Source organism: Micropterus salmoides, unplaced genomic scaffold, assembly GCF_014851395.1.
Source record: "Micropterus salmoides isolate LMB-PRFRI ecotype aquatic unplaced genomic scaffold, ASM1485139v1 Ms_hic_scaffold_22, whole genome shotgun sequence".
In the NCBI taxonomy this organism is placed as follows: domain Eukaryota; kingdom Metazoa; phylum Chordata; class Actinopteri; order Centrarchiformes; family Centrarchidae; genus Micropterus; species Micropterus salmoides.
The window spans coordinates 22,997,265-23,011,059 of record NW_024041373.1 but is presented as its reverse complement, the minus strand read 5'-3'; the positions used below and the strand labels follow the sequence as shown (position 1 = coordinate 23,011,059).

Sequence of the window (13,795 nt, the reverse complement as noted above, 5' to 3'; positions counted from 1 at the left end):
CCTCCCCCCCTTCGGCTCACAGCCAAGCACAAAAACACACATGATTCGACTATAGGTAGGACTTGACGATTCTGATTCGACTATGTAAATCCTTAGTCGGGGACAGCCCTAATATATATACACACAAGAGTGAGTACACCCTCACACCTCAAATTTGCTGTCCCTCAAAATAACACATCACACAGCCATTAATGTCTAAACCGTTGGCAACAAATGTGAGTACACCCCTAAGTGAAAATGTCCAAATTGGGCCCAAAGTGTCAATATTTTGTGTGGCCACCATTACTTTCTAGCACTGCCTTAACCCTCTTGGGCATTGAGTTTACCCTAGCTTCACAGGTTGCCACTTGAGTTCTCTTCCACTCCTCCATGAAGACATCACGGAGCTGGTGGATGTTATAGATCTTCCATTTGAGGGTGCCCCACAGATGCTCAATAGGGTTTAGGTCTGGAGACATGTTTGGCTCATCCATCACCTTTACCCTCAGCTTCTTTAGCAAGGCAGTGGTCGACTTAGAGGTTCGTTTGGGGTTGTTTTCATGTTGGAATACTGCCCTGCAGCCCAGTCTCCAAAGGGAGGGGATCATGCTCTGCTTCAGTATGTCACAGTACATGTTGGCATTCATGGTTCCCTCCCTGAACTGTAGCTCCCCAGTGCCAGCACAACTCATGCAGCCCCAGACCATGACACTCCCACCACCATGCTTGACTGTAGGCAAGACACACTTGTCTTTGCACCTTGTTGCCACTACATGTGTTTGACTCCATCTGATCCAAATAAGTTTATCTTTGTTTCATCAGACCACAGGACATGGTTCCAGTAATCCATGTCCTTAGTCTGCTTGTCTTCAGGCTTTCTTGTGCATCATATTTAGAAGAGGCTTCCTTCTGGGACGACAGCCATGCAGACTAATTTGATGCAATGTGTGGTGTATGGCCTGAGCACTGACAGGCTGACCCCCTACCCCTTCAACCTCTGCAGCAATGCTAGCTCTCATACATCTATTTCCCAAAGACACCCTCTGGACGCTGAGAATGTGCACTGAACTTCTTTGATCAATGTTGGCGAGGCCTTTTCTGAGTGGAACCTGTCCTGCTGTAGTCTTGGCCACTGTGCTACAGCTCAGTTTCAGGGTCTTTGCAATCTTCTTATAGTCTTGGCCATCTTTATGTAGAGCAACCATTATTTGCCATGAGGTGCCATGTTGAACTTCCAGTGACCAGTATGAGGGAGTGTGAGAGCGATAACACCAAATTTAACACACCTAAGACCTTGTAACACTAATGAGTCACATGACACTGGGGAGGGAAAATGGCTAATTGGGCCCTATTTGGACATTTTCACTTAGGAGTGTGCTCATTTTTGTTGCCAGCGGTTTAGAAATTAATGGCTGTGTGATGTGTTATTTTGAGGGGACAGAAAGTTTACAGTGTACCAGGCGGCATGATTGTCGGACAAAATTCACATCAACCAACTTGTTTGCAAGTGTCTGCTCTGCTGAATTCCAGCTGGCTCCAAGGGATCTGCTCTCCAGCTGAACCTGACCTCTGACCTCCTCCCAGTAGGATGACAAATACAAGTGATTTACCAGTATTAAACGTCCTACATGTCTGAAAGATAATACTCATTGTCATTGACCTGAATGCTGATCTTGGAAATGTGAAATGCTTTAAAGATTTAGGTTGGGGTTCTGAAGATTCTTGCTTATAACTGTGCGAAATATAAATACTTAGGAATTTTTACACATTCAGGTGGCAGGTTTGGGCACAAATTCATTGTTTCAATGTACTGTAGTTGTTGTTTTTTTTACATTCAACATCCAATGTGACCAAAATGTTAGACTACTGCAGTGGTGCTCAATCTGCCACACACCCCTTCAGAAGCCAGTTGAAATTGCATTATAGTATTTTGAAAAGATGTAACAGTTGGGGCCAGGCAAAAAAAAGTTATACATGCAGTCATGTAGATGTGCGTAGTTTCAACAGAGCGTTTCACCATACTGGTTTCACTCTACACTGATCACTGAGATGATTTAACTGTTTTATGGTCCATTCCAAATAAACCATGATGATTATACTTTAAGATTCTTTCAACATGTGGCACCACTGTCTTTTTTTCTTTTTGTTGTGTCATTCTATGATTATTATTTTTCTTCCCCAAACATGTTTTGTGATGGATGGATTTTTGCTTATTCAAACAAGGACAAGAAAAAATGTCTCTTCAATCTCTGGATCATCTTTCCAGCTCCAGCCTATAACTATTCCCTGGAAACACAATAGTTGCTCTAGGGCACAAAGGGAAGTGGGAGAGAATGTTTCCAGGTGATAATAGCAGTCATGTTTACGATGAGGTTGTCTGTCTGCGTTTGAGTATCATTCCACTACACACAATAATGCTCAATATTCAGTTATATGCAGATGGATCACCTTTCAGTTTGCCTTTCTGTTACTGTCCTGTCTTCACCTGAATAGTTAAGGTCCATTCTACTCATGTAACCTATTTAGGACAAACAAATATCAAGTTGCCTGCACATTCTTCAGACTTTAAAGGGGAATTAAGTAATTTATAATCAACATCTGTCCACTGCATGTCATGGACAGTTTTTCCACTCAGCTTATACATGCCTCTAATTCATGCAATGGATGACTTTTTTTAACAATAGAAACAAAGAACAACATCAATAGCAAAGGACTCCTGCTAAAGTGATCAGCTGATTAATTAGTCAGTCAACAAGTCAGTCACAGTGTGGCACAGCTGTTCTTCAGTGCCCACAGTGCAAATTAATATCCCTTTAGGAAAATAAGCATTGATTTATTATTGATTTAGTTAATCAAGTCAAGTTTATCAATAATACTCAATTATTCATTCATCCACATAAGATCATTAAGATTCACATTCACAACATTAAGATCACAGAAAATGTATTTGTCACACTCATTGCTATTGATTGATTTAGTGAATCAAGACTTAGCTAAAAGCGGTAACTATAAAATAATAATCAGTAGGTGGACAATGCTTTAATCAGATAACAAATAAATGTATTCCATGGTTGTGTATCAGCATGGTGTTTCTATGTGATTAAAGCAACAGTGATGTAATTCTACAAGCAGCTTCTGTCCTGCCTGAGTTGCTCAAAGAGTTTTTATCCCTTTGATTATTACTGCCTTTAAATATTATTTTACTAACACTCTGAGCTTACCCTGTCTTTCAACACTACAACAATGTTGTCTGGTTAACACAGGCACCAACAGCACTGGAATGTGGAAATACAGGATATTCACATGCCCAATTAATTTCACCAGCTGCCGATAGGTGTGAAACAGTGTGCACACACTCAAGGAAATATATGCATTTTTGAAGATTGATACCACTTTCATATCTCTATGGTAGTCCCTAAGGGGGCTTTCACACCTGAAAGTCCGCACCAAGGTCCGAACCAAAGTTCATGTTTTGATACATTCGGTTAGTTTTGGTTTGGTTTCACACTGCTATTCTGCACCGCACTAAATGACTTTACATGACACCCTTACGCCCTGTAGTCATCATATGATATGTGGGCTGCGTCTCCCTATACGTGACAATGATTGGTTTATTAAACAGTTCAGCTGGTATCTTTGACAAGAATGAATGAATAAAAATTAACATATGCATATTTGCCACAATATTATTATTATGGCAGTACTACCTGCAGCACCAACTATACTGAAGGATCGTTCAAATTCGCAATTAAACGTCCTCGTTGTGCGAACACTAACGTCGCCAACAGGAAAGTAGAAGACAGCAATCAATCCTTCTGCACCTCCGTTTCAGGAGAAACCAAAGATGTATGTGGCAGTGTGCTTCTATAGCGGCCGTACTGTTTGAAAAGATGATCTGTCACGGGAGATTCATAATTGTGTCCTTCTGTCAATGCATTTCTCCGTGCATTTGTTTGTTTCCGGTTTACACGTCAACCGCCAAACTTCCTGTAAACGGTCTGAAAGTCTGAACCATCCAAAAAATGCTTTCACACCAGAAACGAACCGAACCATGGTTCAGTTTGACTACCTCATTTTGTCGGACCAAATTTCCTCTGTTTGGTCCGGACCGTGGTCCCTGGGAGGTTTCACACCTGCAATTTTGGCTCCGACCAAACTGTAAAGGCCGGATGTCCGGACCAAACGAAGTAGGTGTGAAAGCCATGTAAAGCTAACAAATCAGGATCAAAACAATCAGAAGGAGCTTTACTGCCAAGTAGTGTTTTACATATAGGAGGAATTTGCTTTGGTGATTTAAGATGCTACACATAGACAAACATACAGTTGACATAAATAAATGTAGAAATATATAAATATGGAATAGACAATAAAATTTATATTAGAATAATAAAAAGAATAGAGAAAAATAATACAACTATTTGAGTGCTGACTGATCCTGATCCAACCAATCACTGCTCTTACTCTTTCATACCAGGCTACAAAACGACAACAGCAGACTAACAATCAACTCTGAACACAGCTCTTATGCCCTGTAACTGTACACTGCACACACACAAAGGCACATACACACATGACAAATGTTGAACTAATGGGTGGAGATGAATGGAGCAGCTCAGTGACCCGTCTGATGACAGGTTAGAAAAAAGGCTCTAACAAATCCACAACTATTTTCATAGAATGTTTATTAAAATATATAACAGAATTTGGCAATAAACAGCAGTATCAAAACATTTTAATAATGTCACTATTGGTTCTATTACAGACATATGTGTTGGTCTCAGAACAAAGTGTTCTTTCATCATTACTGTAACCTGTTTTAGTGTTTACTGTACTTTTAAGGGGAGCAGAGTGAGCGGCTTTATTCGATTAAAGAGAGATCTTTGATAAGATGATAATGTTAGCACTTCCACATTTGCGTAACCTTTTATTTAAAACCTTTCAGGCAATGAACAGGCTCATTAATCATAATTTGTTTCTCATGTAATCACAAGGCACACAAAGATGTAGTTGTGCTATATGTTATGTATGTGCTAGAATTGTGCTATCATTTCTCAAAACCGAGACCACTTAATTTCCTGTCACACAGCCAAGTAGAGGCAAGGAGTCTGCTGGCGGTTATGGTCTCCCAGGTTTACTTAAAGATAACTATTTCTTTTTTATTGTTAACAAATCATAAAAAAAGATCAAAACCAAATATTCATCCAGTACTGTATCCATCTGATATAATTCATTCCTCTGTGCCACAGATGTCCATTGTTGTTCTAAAACTGTTGCACTTCATGAAATGTTCCTTCAATACAATGTACATGGGTACTGTAGTCTATTTTGAGTCAATCCCACATATATGGTCCAGCTGCTGTAAACTAGAGCACCAAAAGTGTATTAATCCACAGGTGAAACAATCCCCAACAAATGCACTATTTACGCCTGTTTGAGTAACATTTATTAACCAGTGCCAGGTATTTAAGAAAATGATTTGGCCTGTTCAAATTCATATTTATTATGCAACAATGGGCTAGGGACTGAGAGCCACAGACAGAAGTCTGAAAGTATTGAAAAATGGACTAAGGATTTTTTTTTTGTCTTTCCATAGGATTTATTGACAGCAACAATGAAATATCCTTTAAGTTAACAAATGTATGTCCAAAATGTATTTATGGCACATTGAAGGGTTTTACTTTTTCTTTTAAAAATGATGACAGCTTCAAAGTGTACCTTCCCTTTGAGCTATTTAGTTACCGCACAACACGGAGGAGGTCAAAAGTCAATTCTGTAACATCAAAGGCAAGATGCTGATGCATGGGGTCAACAAAGACCTCTGGGCCTCCAGATTGCCCGGTGGTGTGGTGGGTGTGCTTGAGAGCGTCCAGGGTGGCGTAGATGACTCTGGCCCGCTGCTCCTCTGAGGGCGGGTCAGCCCAGCGATGACAGGGCATCGAGGGCGAGTGGAGGAGGAAATAGACAGACGACATGTAGACTTTAACAAACTCCTGTTTTACATAGGACAAGTCTCTCTGCAAACACACAGACAGGAAGGAACAGCTTATATACACAAACACCTTGTCAGCAGTCCATCAAGACAATATTCACTGAATACACATTCAGAGATGCACATACACAAACACATTCTAACTTCCTCGGAGAGAGAAAAGCCACCAGGTTACACATACTGTCAGCACACTCTACAGGTCTGTATTGGTATTTCACAAATACACACACACTGACCTTCTGTGCTCTGCTCATGTTGGTCTCAGCATCCAGCCAGGCACTCTTAAAGAAAACATCAGTAACACATATTTAAAAATGTGCATAATTATCACCTGTTTTTTAAATCAAATAATGTAAAAGCTGTGATGTATTCAGGATGTTCTTGCTATTAAACAGATGAGCTACGTCACACTGCTTAATTTTAAAGTCTATGCGCTGTTTGAAAAGCTTCTTAGTTTTGTGACGGATGAGTTTCTGGAGGAAATGCAGAATGCTTTTTGGTATCAGTTATGGTGAATACATTTTCAGTATGAAAATGCTCAGTTTAAAACAGTAAAACACACCAGTTAGTATGAGTTGAAACAGCAATAAAGAAGAATGAACAGTTTCTGTGATCTTGAAATTACTCCATTTGAAAGGCAACTGGTATGTTTGACCATGATGCACTCCCTACTGACCCGGAGAGCATCCAGCACATCTGGTTCGTCCAACAACACAGGGAAGGTAGAAAGTATAGGACTGCCTATCAGATCTAAAACAGAAAGATTTTTTTAAAAAGACTTCGTTCTAAGAAGCATGAATATCTTCAATTTGGATGAGACAGTATGGGTTTTTACCTGCGTTCTGCATGGTAGGCCTGTCCATCAGTAGTGTGTCAGCTAGCAACTGCCTGTGTAAAGCCAGCAGGTGGACGCAGCTCAGACAGTGCAGCAGTGTCTCTGGAAGGAGACTGAAGAGGAAAACGATACTTGTCACTAACATATACAATATATTGAACGCATATGCACACAGACGCATATGGCTGAGGTGAGTCATGAATGTCTCCAAATTAATCTAGTGATGATTTATTGTTACTGAATTAGATCACATAATCTGTTGCATGTGTGCAAGCTCTGTGGTAGTTTTTTCTTGCTTATCCGCCCACCTGAGTTGCGTTCTGGTCCGGCTGTTGGCTGATTTCAACTTTATGATCAGTTTGGGCTCCCGTCTGGCCTGAAGCATCTGCTGGAAAACACCAGCTGGAGCTGACAGGGCAGGACAGGAGAGATTTTTTAGACCCCATTTTAAAATAAAATTTTACAAAACATTTTTATGTGCTAAGCAAGTTTCAGAACTGCAGAATATCTCATTCCAACAAAAACTAAAAATGCCTTTATGAGGTAACGACTGTTAAGTTCTGGTGTGTCCACTTACATCCTCTAGTGGCTGAAGCCTCCACTGCGACATCCTTCTCATAGGGAGTGCCACCATTGACTGGCAGCTCATAGGTCCTACACACAAGGTGGATTAGATTAAATTATATATATATATGTATTATTTAAAGTAGTAAATGCTACATTTTTTCTACATCGCTACTTAATACAAATCACTCCTACAGCAGGTAGGTTTCATTTCCACAGTTATCCATTAATTCTTTCAAAAAATGGATAACTGAAAATAAAAATGTATGTGATTTCATATTTATGTATTGATCTAACTATGTTTCTGTTCAATTACAGTATTACAATAAGATTGTGAGTATGAATATATATAAAACGTAGGCATTTTTGTATATATACTGTATGCACCTGTATGTTTGTGTGTGTGTGTGTTTGTGTGTACCTGTTGGGGAGGGGATTTCCAGTGTCATCTGTCAGCTTGAGAAAAGCCCAGCCACAGCTCAGGTCTCCTCTCTCCCCTGTGGACTAAAACACACAGAAAAGATCAGACACAGCTGCTTCCCAAACACTGCTTTATTAGTAATTGTCCACTTATAGATCCATGACAACAAAAATTCCCCATTCCCCGTGTGATGTGTTTTATCTGCACTGACCTAATCATATCACTGTCACATGTTTGTCTGTATGTGTGTGTTTGTCCTTACGTTCCGCAAAAAGGTGACTCCTAGTTCAAAAAGGATGCCGAGGTCCGGAGATGCAGAGTTGCAGCGTAGAAAACAGTCTCCATCTAGGAGGGTGGGTAAGATACCTGTCATCTGGAGCAAGCAGATTAACGTTCAGCCTTAAACACGGTGTTGTTTTGAGCTTTTTTGATGCCAATTCTGGCGAATTGTAGCACTGCATCTCAGTAACAACCATCACAGTTTGATGGAAAGAAGTAGTTCATGTCACTTGACCAGACAGATATACTAATGACAACAGACATAATCTGATAAACATACCCTTGGAGAGAAGCTCCACATCTTGGGGCTCTTAGGGTTGTAGTTCGCCCTCACTGTGTGGATGTTACTCAACACCTGAAACACAAGTACAGCTCATTAAAAAACTAAAGTCTGGGATAGAACAAGTAAGTAAAAAGTCTAGTCCAAATAAAAAGACGTTGTCTGAGATATGGCATGAGCTAACGAACCAAAAGGGACTCATATATGATACTTCAGATAAAAGAGATGAGAGAAATTTGAATACAACTATACACCTAGTGCAGGTGATTTGTGGGCAAATTGTAGCTTATAATGAATACCTCAACAGTTTTCATACTGCAGAGACGTATAGTATAAGAATAGTATAAGGAAGTACAGCATGGTAAACAGCTCTTTATACAACAAAAAAACCCACCTGAGTTCCATCAAAGGCACAGAGGCGGATGTGTCTGCTGAGGACCTGAACTCCAATCCCAGGAGTAGGAATCATCCTGCAGCTCCACAAAGTGAAACAAACACACGACCTCACCTGCCGAGCACGAACCTACAAAGACAGAATGGGCGACTCACAGACTATATGATATATATTTATATATAATATGAGCTGTTTTTAATCGAGAAAGTATGTTCATGACTGGATGCTGAGAAATCTGAAAACATCATGTTTATTCATCATAGATACATTGAGTAACACCCAGAGGGACTGTCTCACCCTGCCAGTGTCTGGGTCCAGAAAGAGGTCACTAAAGGAGAGCTGTGATTGGCTGAGCTCAGGCTGAATATAGTGACTTCCTTTGTAAGTTACACCTAGAAAAAAAAACAACAGTTACACATGTATGATTTTTACTAATTGACTGCTGGGGAATTGTGATCTGCATTTTTGCAATTGTATTGACAATCTGACTCATTGATTACTGAGAAAATAATAGGCAGATTAATTGATTACAAAAATAACCGTTCATCGCAGCCCCAAAATAGATGATTTATCTGTAGTGTTCTTGGACAAGTGTGATGGAAGTTAGCTACAAGCCTGTCAATTTAAATTAACCAAACTGTTGTGTTTTTAAAACTAAACCTTTGACTCAGTGGCATACCTTATTAAGTGTATATGTGTGTGTGCTTGTTAGTGAGTGTATAATGACCTTCCTCCACCAGCAGTTTATTGAGAGTTGATGGTCTGAATCCTGAAGGTATAGCCCCCATGGCAGAGAGCACATCTGTTGCATCAATCTGTAACACACACACGCAAATTTGTTGATCGTAAAAATAGTTCCGTAGCAGTAGTTGTAGAGTTTGTAGATATTTACCTCAGTCAAAGCCTTTCTGACTGTACACCAGTTGGAATGTGAGGTATGGCTGTTGAAGAGCAGAGGAACTTCAATTGAATCCTTTTGACCACAACACTCAATCTACAAAATCTTCAAGAAGTATGTTAAAATGGAGGACCTGTTTTTCTCTCTGTCATCAGTTAAATCTTCACTATCTTGCTCTTCCTTCTCCACCTCTTCACTTTCGTCATCATCGTCGTCATTTTCATTATCGCTGTCATCTACATCCTCATCCTCATCATCATCAACACCAGAGCCAATCTGAAAAGTGGAGAGTCGTTTAAACTGCCAAAGATCCCGCGTTACTTAGATTTCATTGTGAGGATAAAATAGAGGAGACAAGAAATACCACAGGAATTACAATAGCAGACTTGTTACTAAAAAGTTCATCTTCATCAATCTTCAGTGTACACCCTAGTATTTTGTATTTTTATGGCCACAATCACATTTTAGAATAACTTGTATTAAAGCTCTTTTGCTGAATGCTTGTTAAATTGTTGGACACTCGACTTGTGATGCAGATGTTCAGCAGCTTGTATACCTTCAGGTAGGTTTTTGGAACCACTCCTCTGTTGCCTTTAGTGTCTTGAGCCAGCCACCATCCATCTGCCGTCATCCTGATTATCCTCAATATCTCCCCCCTCTGAAAACAGCAGGGAAACGAACAAGTCATGTAACGTATTACTCATGCATTACTAAAAAAACAGACTTTCTTTGCTTAAAATTAAAGCGTGTAGTTAACAAAGCTGGTTGGGAATACTTGATTTCATCATGTTTTCCTGTCAGCATTTCTTTAACCTTCGTTGTACCTGAAGGGTTCTGGATATATGATTTGGAGGACAGAATCACCGTATTTTTTTCTTGCATGGGATAAAATGCAATTTTTCACGTGCAAGAAAAAAAACAAAACTTTTTATTCCACCACATTTATGTGATAATTTTAGTTACTAGTTATGTTGCAATTTCTGATTGATAATACAAAACATAATCAACAATATGATGTAGGTTGAAAGGAAGGTTTTTAACTATATACAGTAATTATAATTAGCTGCAACACATGGGCCATTCTACTTAAGTACACTGAAGAAAATTATAAATGCAACATTTTTGTTTTTGCCCCCATTCATTATGAGCTGAACTCAAAGATCTAAGACCTATGTACACAAAAGGCCTATTTCTCTCAAATATTGTTCATAAAAAAAAAAATGTTGCGTTTATAATTTTGTTCAGTGTATGTTTTGATGCCAATACTTCTGTACTCTAATTTAAGTAAAATGTATACAGTGGTACTGCTTCTTTTACTAAAGTAAATTCAGTTTTTTCCTGATTATCTTCCTTGGTTTTTAGTAGAGAAGCTTTGAAAAGGTTTATAGAAATCTTTATAAGAACACATTTTGGTCTATCCACACATCTTCCTCACCTGCAATGTTCAGGTATAGCAAGCATTTAAAAAAAGAGGTCACACAGCATGGTACTGGGTTCGAGCGGAGGGACTAAAACTCAAAATACTTGACTTTAATTTGTCACACATGTACATTTCACTCTACCTACTGTGCAATTGTGCAACATGCAAGACCGCTACATGTAGAGGAGCTGGTTGGAGGTAAATTTCTAACCACTTCTATAGTGCTTTATCTCTTTTATGAATCAGGAAGTACTTCACCTGAACAGACAGATCTCCCTCCTGCTCTCCTTTGAAATCACTGAGGACTGTGTAGATGCGAGGGTCTGACTGAGGAGGCAGTTTTGCAGCTCGCTTCTTATTTTCATCATCATCAACATCGTCATCGTTACTGTCTTCGTCATCGTCTTCATCATCCTCACTCTCTTCCTTTGAAACGTCGCTGTGGATCAAAACACAGTAAAAGATATTTTAGATGTCAAACTATATCTTCTAGAACCTAAAAGAAACTTGAGCTTCAACATTAAAATGTTCTGGATGTGACACATTTAAATTGATGCTTTGAAACTGATATTTCTGAGCAACTCCTTTACAAAGAATACATGTGAATTTAACTGTTGTGAAGAAATTGAGCCACTGCTGCAATAAATACGATTTTTCCTTGCAGAGAACACACAAGTCACTCACCGTGCAGCAGTACTGGGTCCTGGTGGCGAAAGCTCCAAAGAGAGGTTGTTTATACGCTCCAGGATGTTCTGCAGTCGCCTCTCCTCTTCCTGCTTCCTCTGATCATAGTTTCCCACTGGAGCCAACTCATCAGCCTTGAAAATCAAATTATGATGTCAATTTAGCTAGTTTAAGATTCTACTTTAAAAGAACAGAACTATACACAATACAGTGTGGTTAGACTGACATACTGGGATATAACTGAGCAATTGCAAACTGGCCTGTCAGTGATATTAATATTCAATAATGTACAGTCTGTATTCATTTTGTTATATTCCAAGTGTTAGCTGTCAACAGATCACTTATCCTAACCCTAAAACACAATCGTCAGTGCTGCCTTAAAGATTAATTAAAGAGTATATTATTTGGGACTGTAAATAATGCTTTTTCAGGATCCAAACAACTAATATGGGTCAAATAACAGCCTTGGTTGCTTGGAATTTTGGTAATCTAGGAGTTGAACTGAATTATTGTACGACTCTTACAAGGAAGATATTTAATAATCAAATAATCATTAACAAGTTAACAAACAGGACAGCACTAACTTTGGTCAGTTTCTGCAGCGTCCTTAGTGTCTTCTCTGCTGACATCTGCAATTCTTGACATCTGTTTGAAAAAAAAACACGATTTAAACAAAATAAATAATGTATCAAAGCAGAATAAAAGCCACGTCCCTTCAATAGTTTCAGTGCTAGTCTGGATGAGGTTCTACAGTGAGTTATTCTAGTTTAGGAAACACTGCTGTGGTTCTGTCAGAGGCAAAGCTGTTTACCTCCGAAATGCCTCTTCAGTGGATCCATCCTGTTGGTGCTTGTCTTTCACCAGACTGTCAACCTGGATTAGAACAACAATGAGATTAATGGACAGTGTGATTACAGGGATGTTGACACCAACTTGACCCATTTACATTCTGGACATTGTCCTTATGTTCCTTAAGGTGCACTTTCCCTTTTAGATAAATAAACAAATAAACCTGCAGTTGAGCTTTAATTGCACATATACAGTGTGTAACGTTATAACTGGTGTTTAACAATACACTTCTGTTAAACATGTAGCTCAGATCTCCTCTATTTTCTGGATGTTTTCACTAGCAACAAAACTACAGGCCAGTCTAGGATCCTGTCCTCTGAATGTGTTGTTTTAAAAAAAAAAAAGCTGGCCTAAGATCCTATGCTGCTGGCCACCCTTCATTTAAAATCTGGGCTTTTAATGTGTCCCTACTTCTTGACTGAGCACTTCATTAAATAAGTCTTTAAGCCCTACTCTTAGAGTATTCTAGAAAATTCGTCATTCCCTTCATTAACCAAAAAACACTTTTAAGAAGTTTTGCCTTTGTTTAAGTTACACTGCTTACTGAAATAAGAATAACAGGCGCTAAACAAATGGAAAACCATAGTCTTTGTTGTAGAAAATACATTACTGACCGATGTTTTTTTGCTGAAAAGTGAAACGTGATTCACCCGCAGCTTCACGTTATTTATGAACACTTGTGCACAAGGCACATCTGTTTTTATAGTAAAAATTGGGCAACACGTAAGTTAACTTTTGTCATCCTTCATACGGAGCTGATATAGACCAAGCCTTAGGATCCCTTTAGTTGGAAAGTGGTCGGTTAGAGGTACCGCTGCAAAACTCTGTCCATCACGTTATGTCTGACACTCCAAACTGTTTGCTCAGCCATGGTCGAGTTTAAGGTTTAAATATCACCGAGACAACCACAAACACACATGCATTCTTTAACACACCTGTTTTTTTATTTCGTCCACATCTCTCTGGACAAGCTGCAATGGTCCTTTTCTTTTTGGTGGCATTTAAACGCTGTTTTTATTATTTTAATGGGACATAACCCATGTGTTAGCATGTCGCCTAGCTAGCTAGCTAGCTAAAGGTACACTGTCGCTAAGCAACTGGGCTCTTCTTCTTCTTCTTCTTCTTCTTCTTCTTCTTTTTTTTTTTTTTTTTCTTCATTCTTCTTCTTCTATGGAATTTTATGGCGGTTGGCATCCTTAAATG

At 39.1% G+C, this 13,795-nt stretch overlaps 1 protein-coding gene across 1 annotated transcript; it reads right to left on the bottom strand.

Moving 5' to 3' along the window:
* Positions 1 to 5,531: 5,531 nt before the first annotated feature.
* Positions 5,532 to 13,698, bottom strand: nphp1 (nephronophthisis 1). Its single transcript, XM_038737894.1, has 20 exons — positions 13,528 to 13,698; positions 12,555 to 12,616; positions 12,328 to 12,388; positions 11,744 to 11,877; positions 11,318 to 11,498; positions 10,196 to 10,297; positions 9,773 to 9,915; positions 9,634 to 9,682; positions 9,469 to 9,556; positions 9,039 to 9,133; positions 8,742 to 8,870; positions 8,348 to 8,422; positions 8,051 to 8,161; positions 7,789 to 7,871; positions 7,381 to 7,457; positions 7,112 to 7,211; positions 6,804 to 6,916; positions 6,645 to 6,718; positions 6,205 to 6,249; positions 5,532 to 5,993 (listed from the first exon to the last, which is right to left on the bottom strand). The coding sequence occupies exons 1-20, from the start codon at positions 13,591 to 13,593 to the stop codon at positions 5,715 to 5,717; spliced, it is 2,067 nt and encodes a 688-aa protein (XP_038593822.1). The 5' UTR covers positions 13,594 to 13,698; the 3' UTR covers positions 5,532 to 5,714.
* Positions 13,699 to 13,795: the final 97 nt, after the last annotated feature.

Coding starts and splice junctions, on each gene's coding strand:
- nphp1 (XM_038737894.1), bottom strand. CDS start 13,593: ATGCCACCAAAAAGAAAAGGACCATTGCAGCTTGTCCAGAGAGATGTG. Junction 9,134..9,468: donor TAAACTGCTGGTGGAGGAAG/GTCATTATACAC, acceptor TTTTTTTTCTAG/GTGTAACTTACAAAGGAAGT. Junction 5,994..6,204: donor ACATGAGCAGAGCACAGAAG/GTCAGTGTGTGT, acceptor GTGTGTTTGCAG/AGAGACTTGTCCTATGTAAA.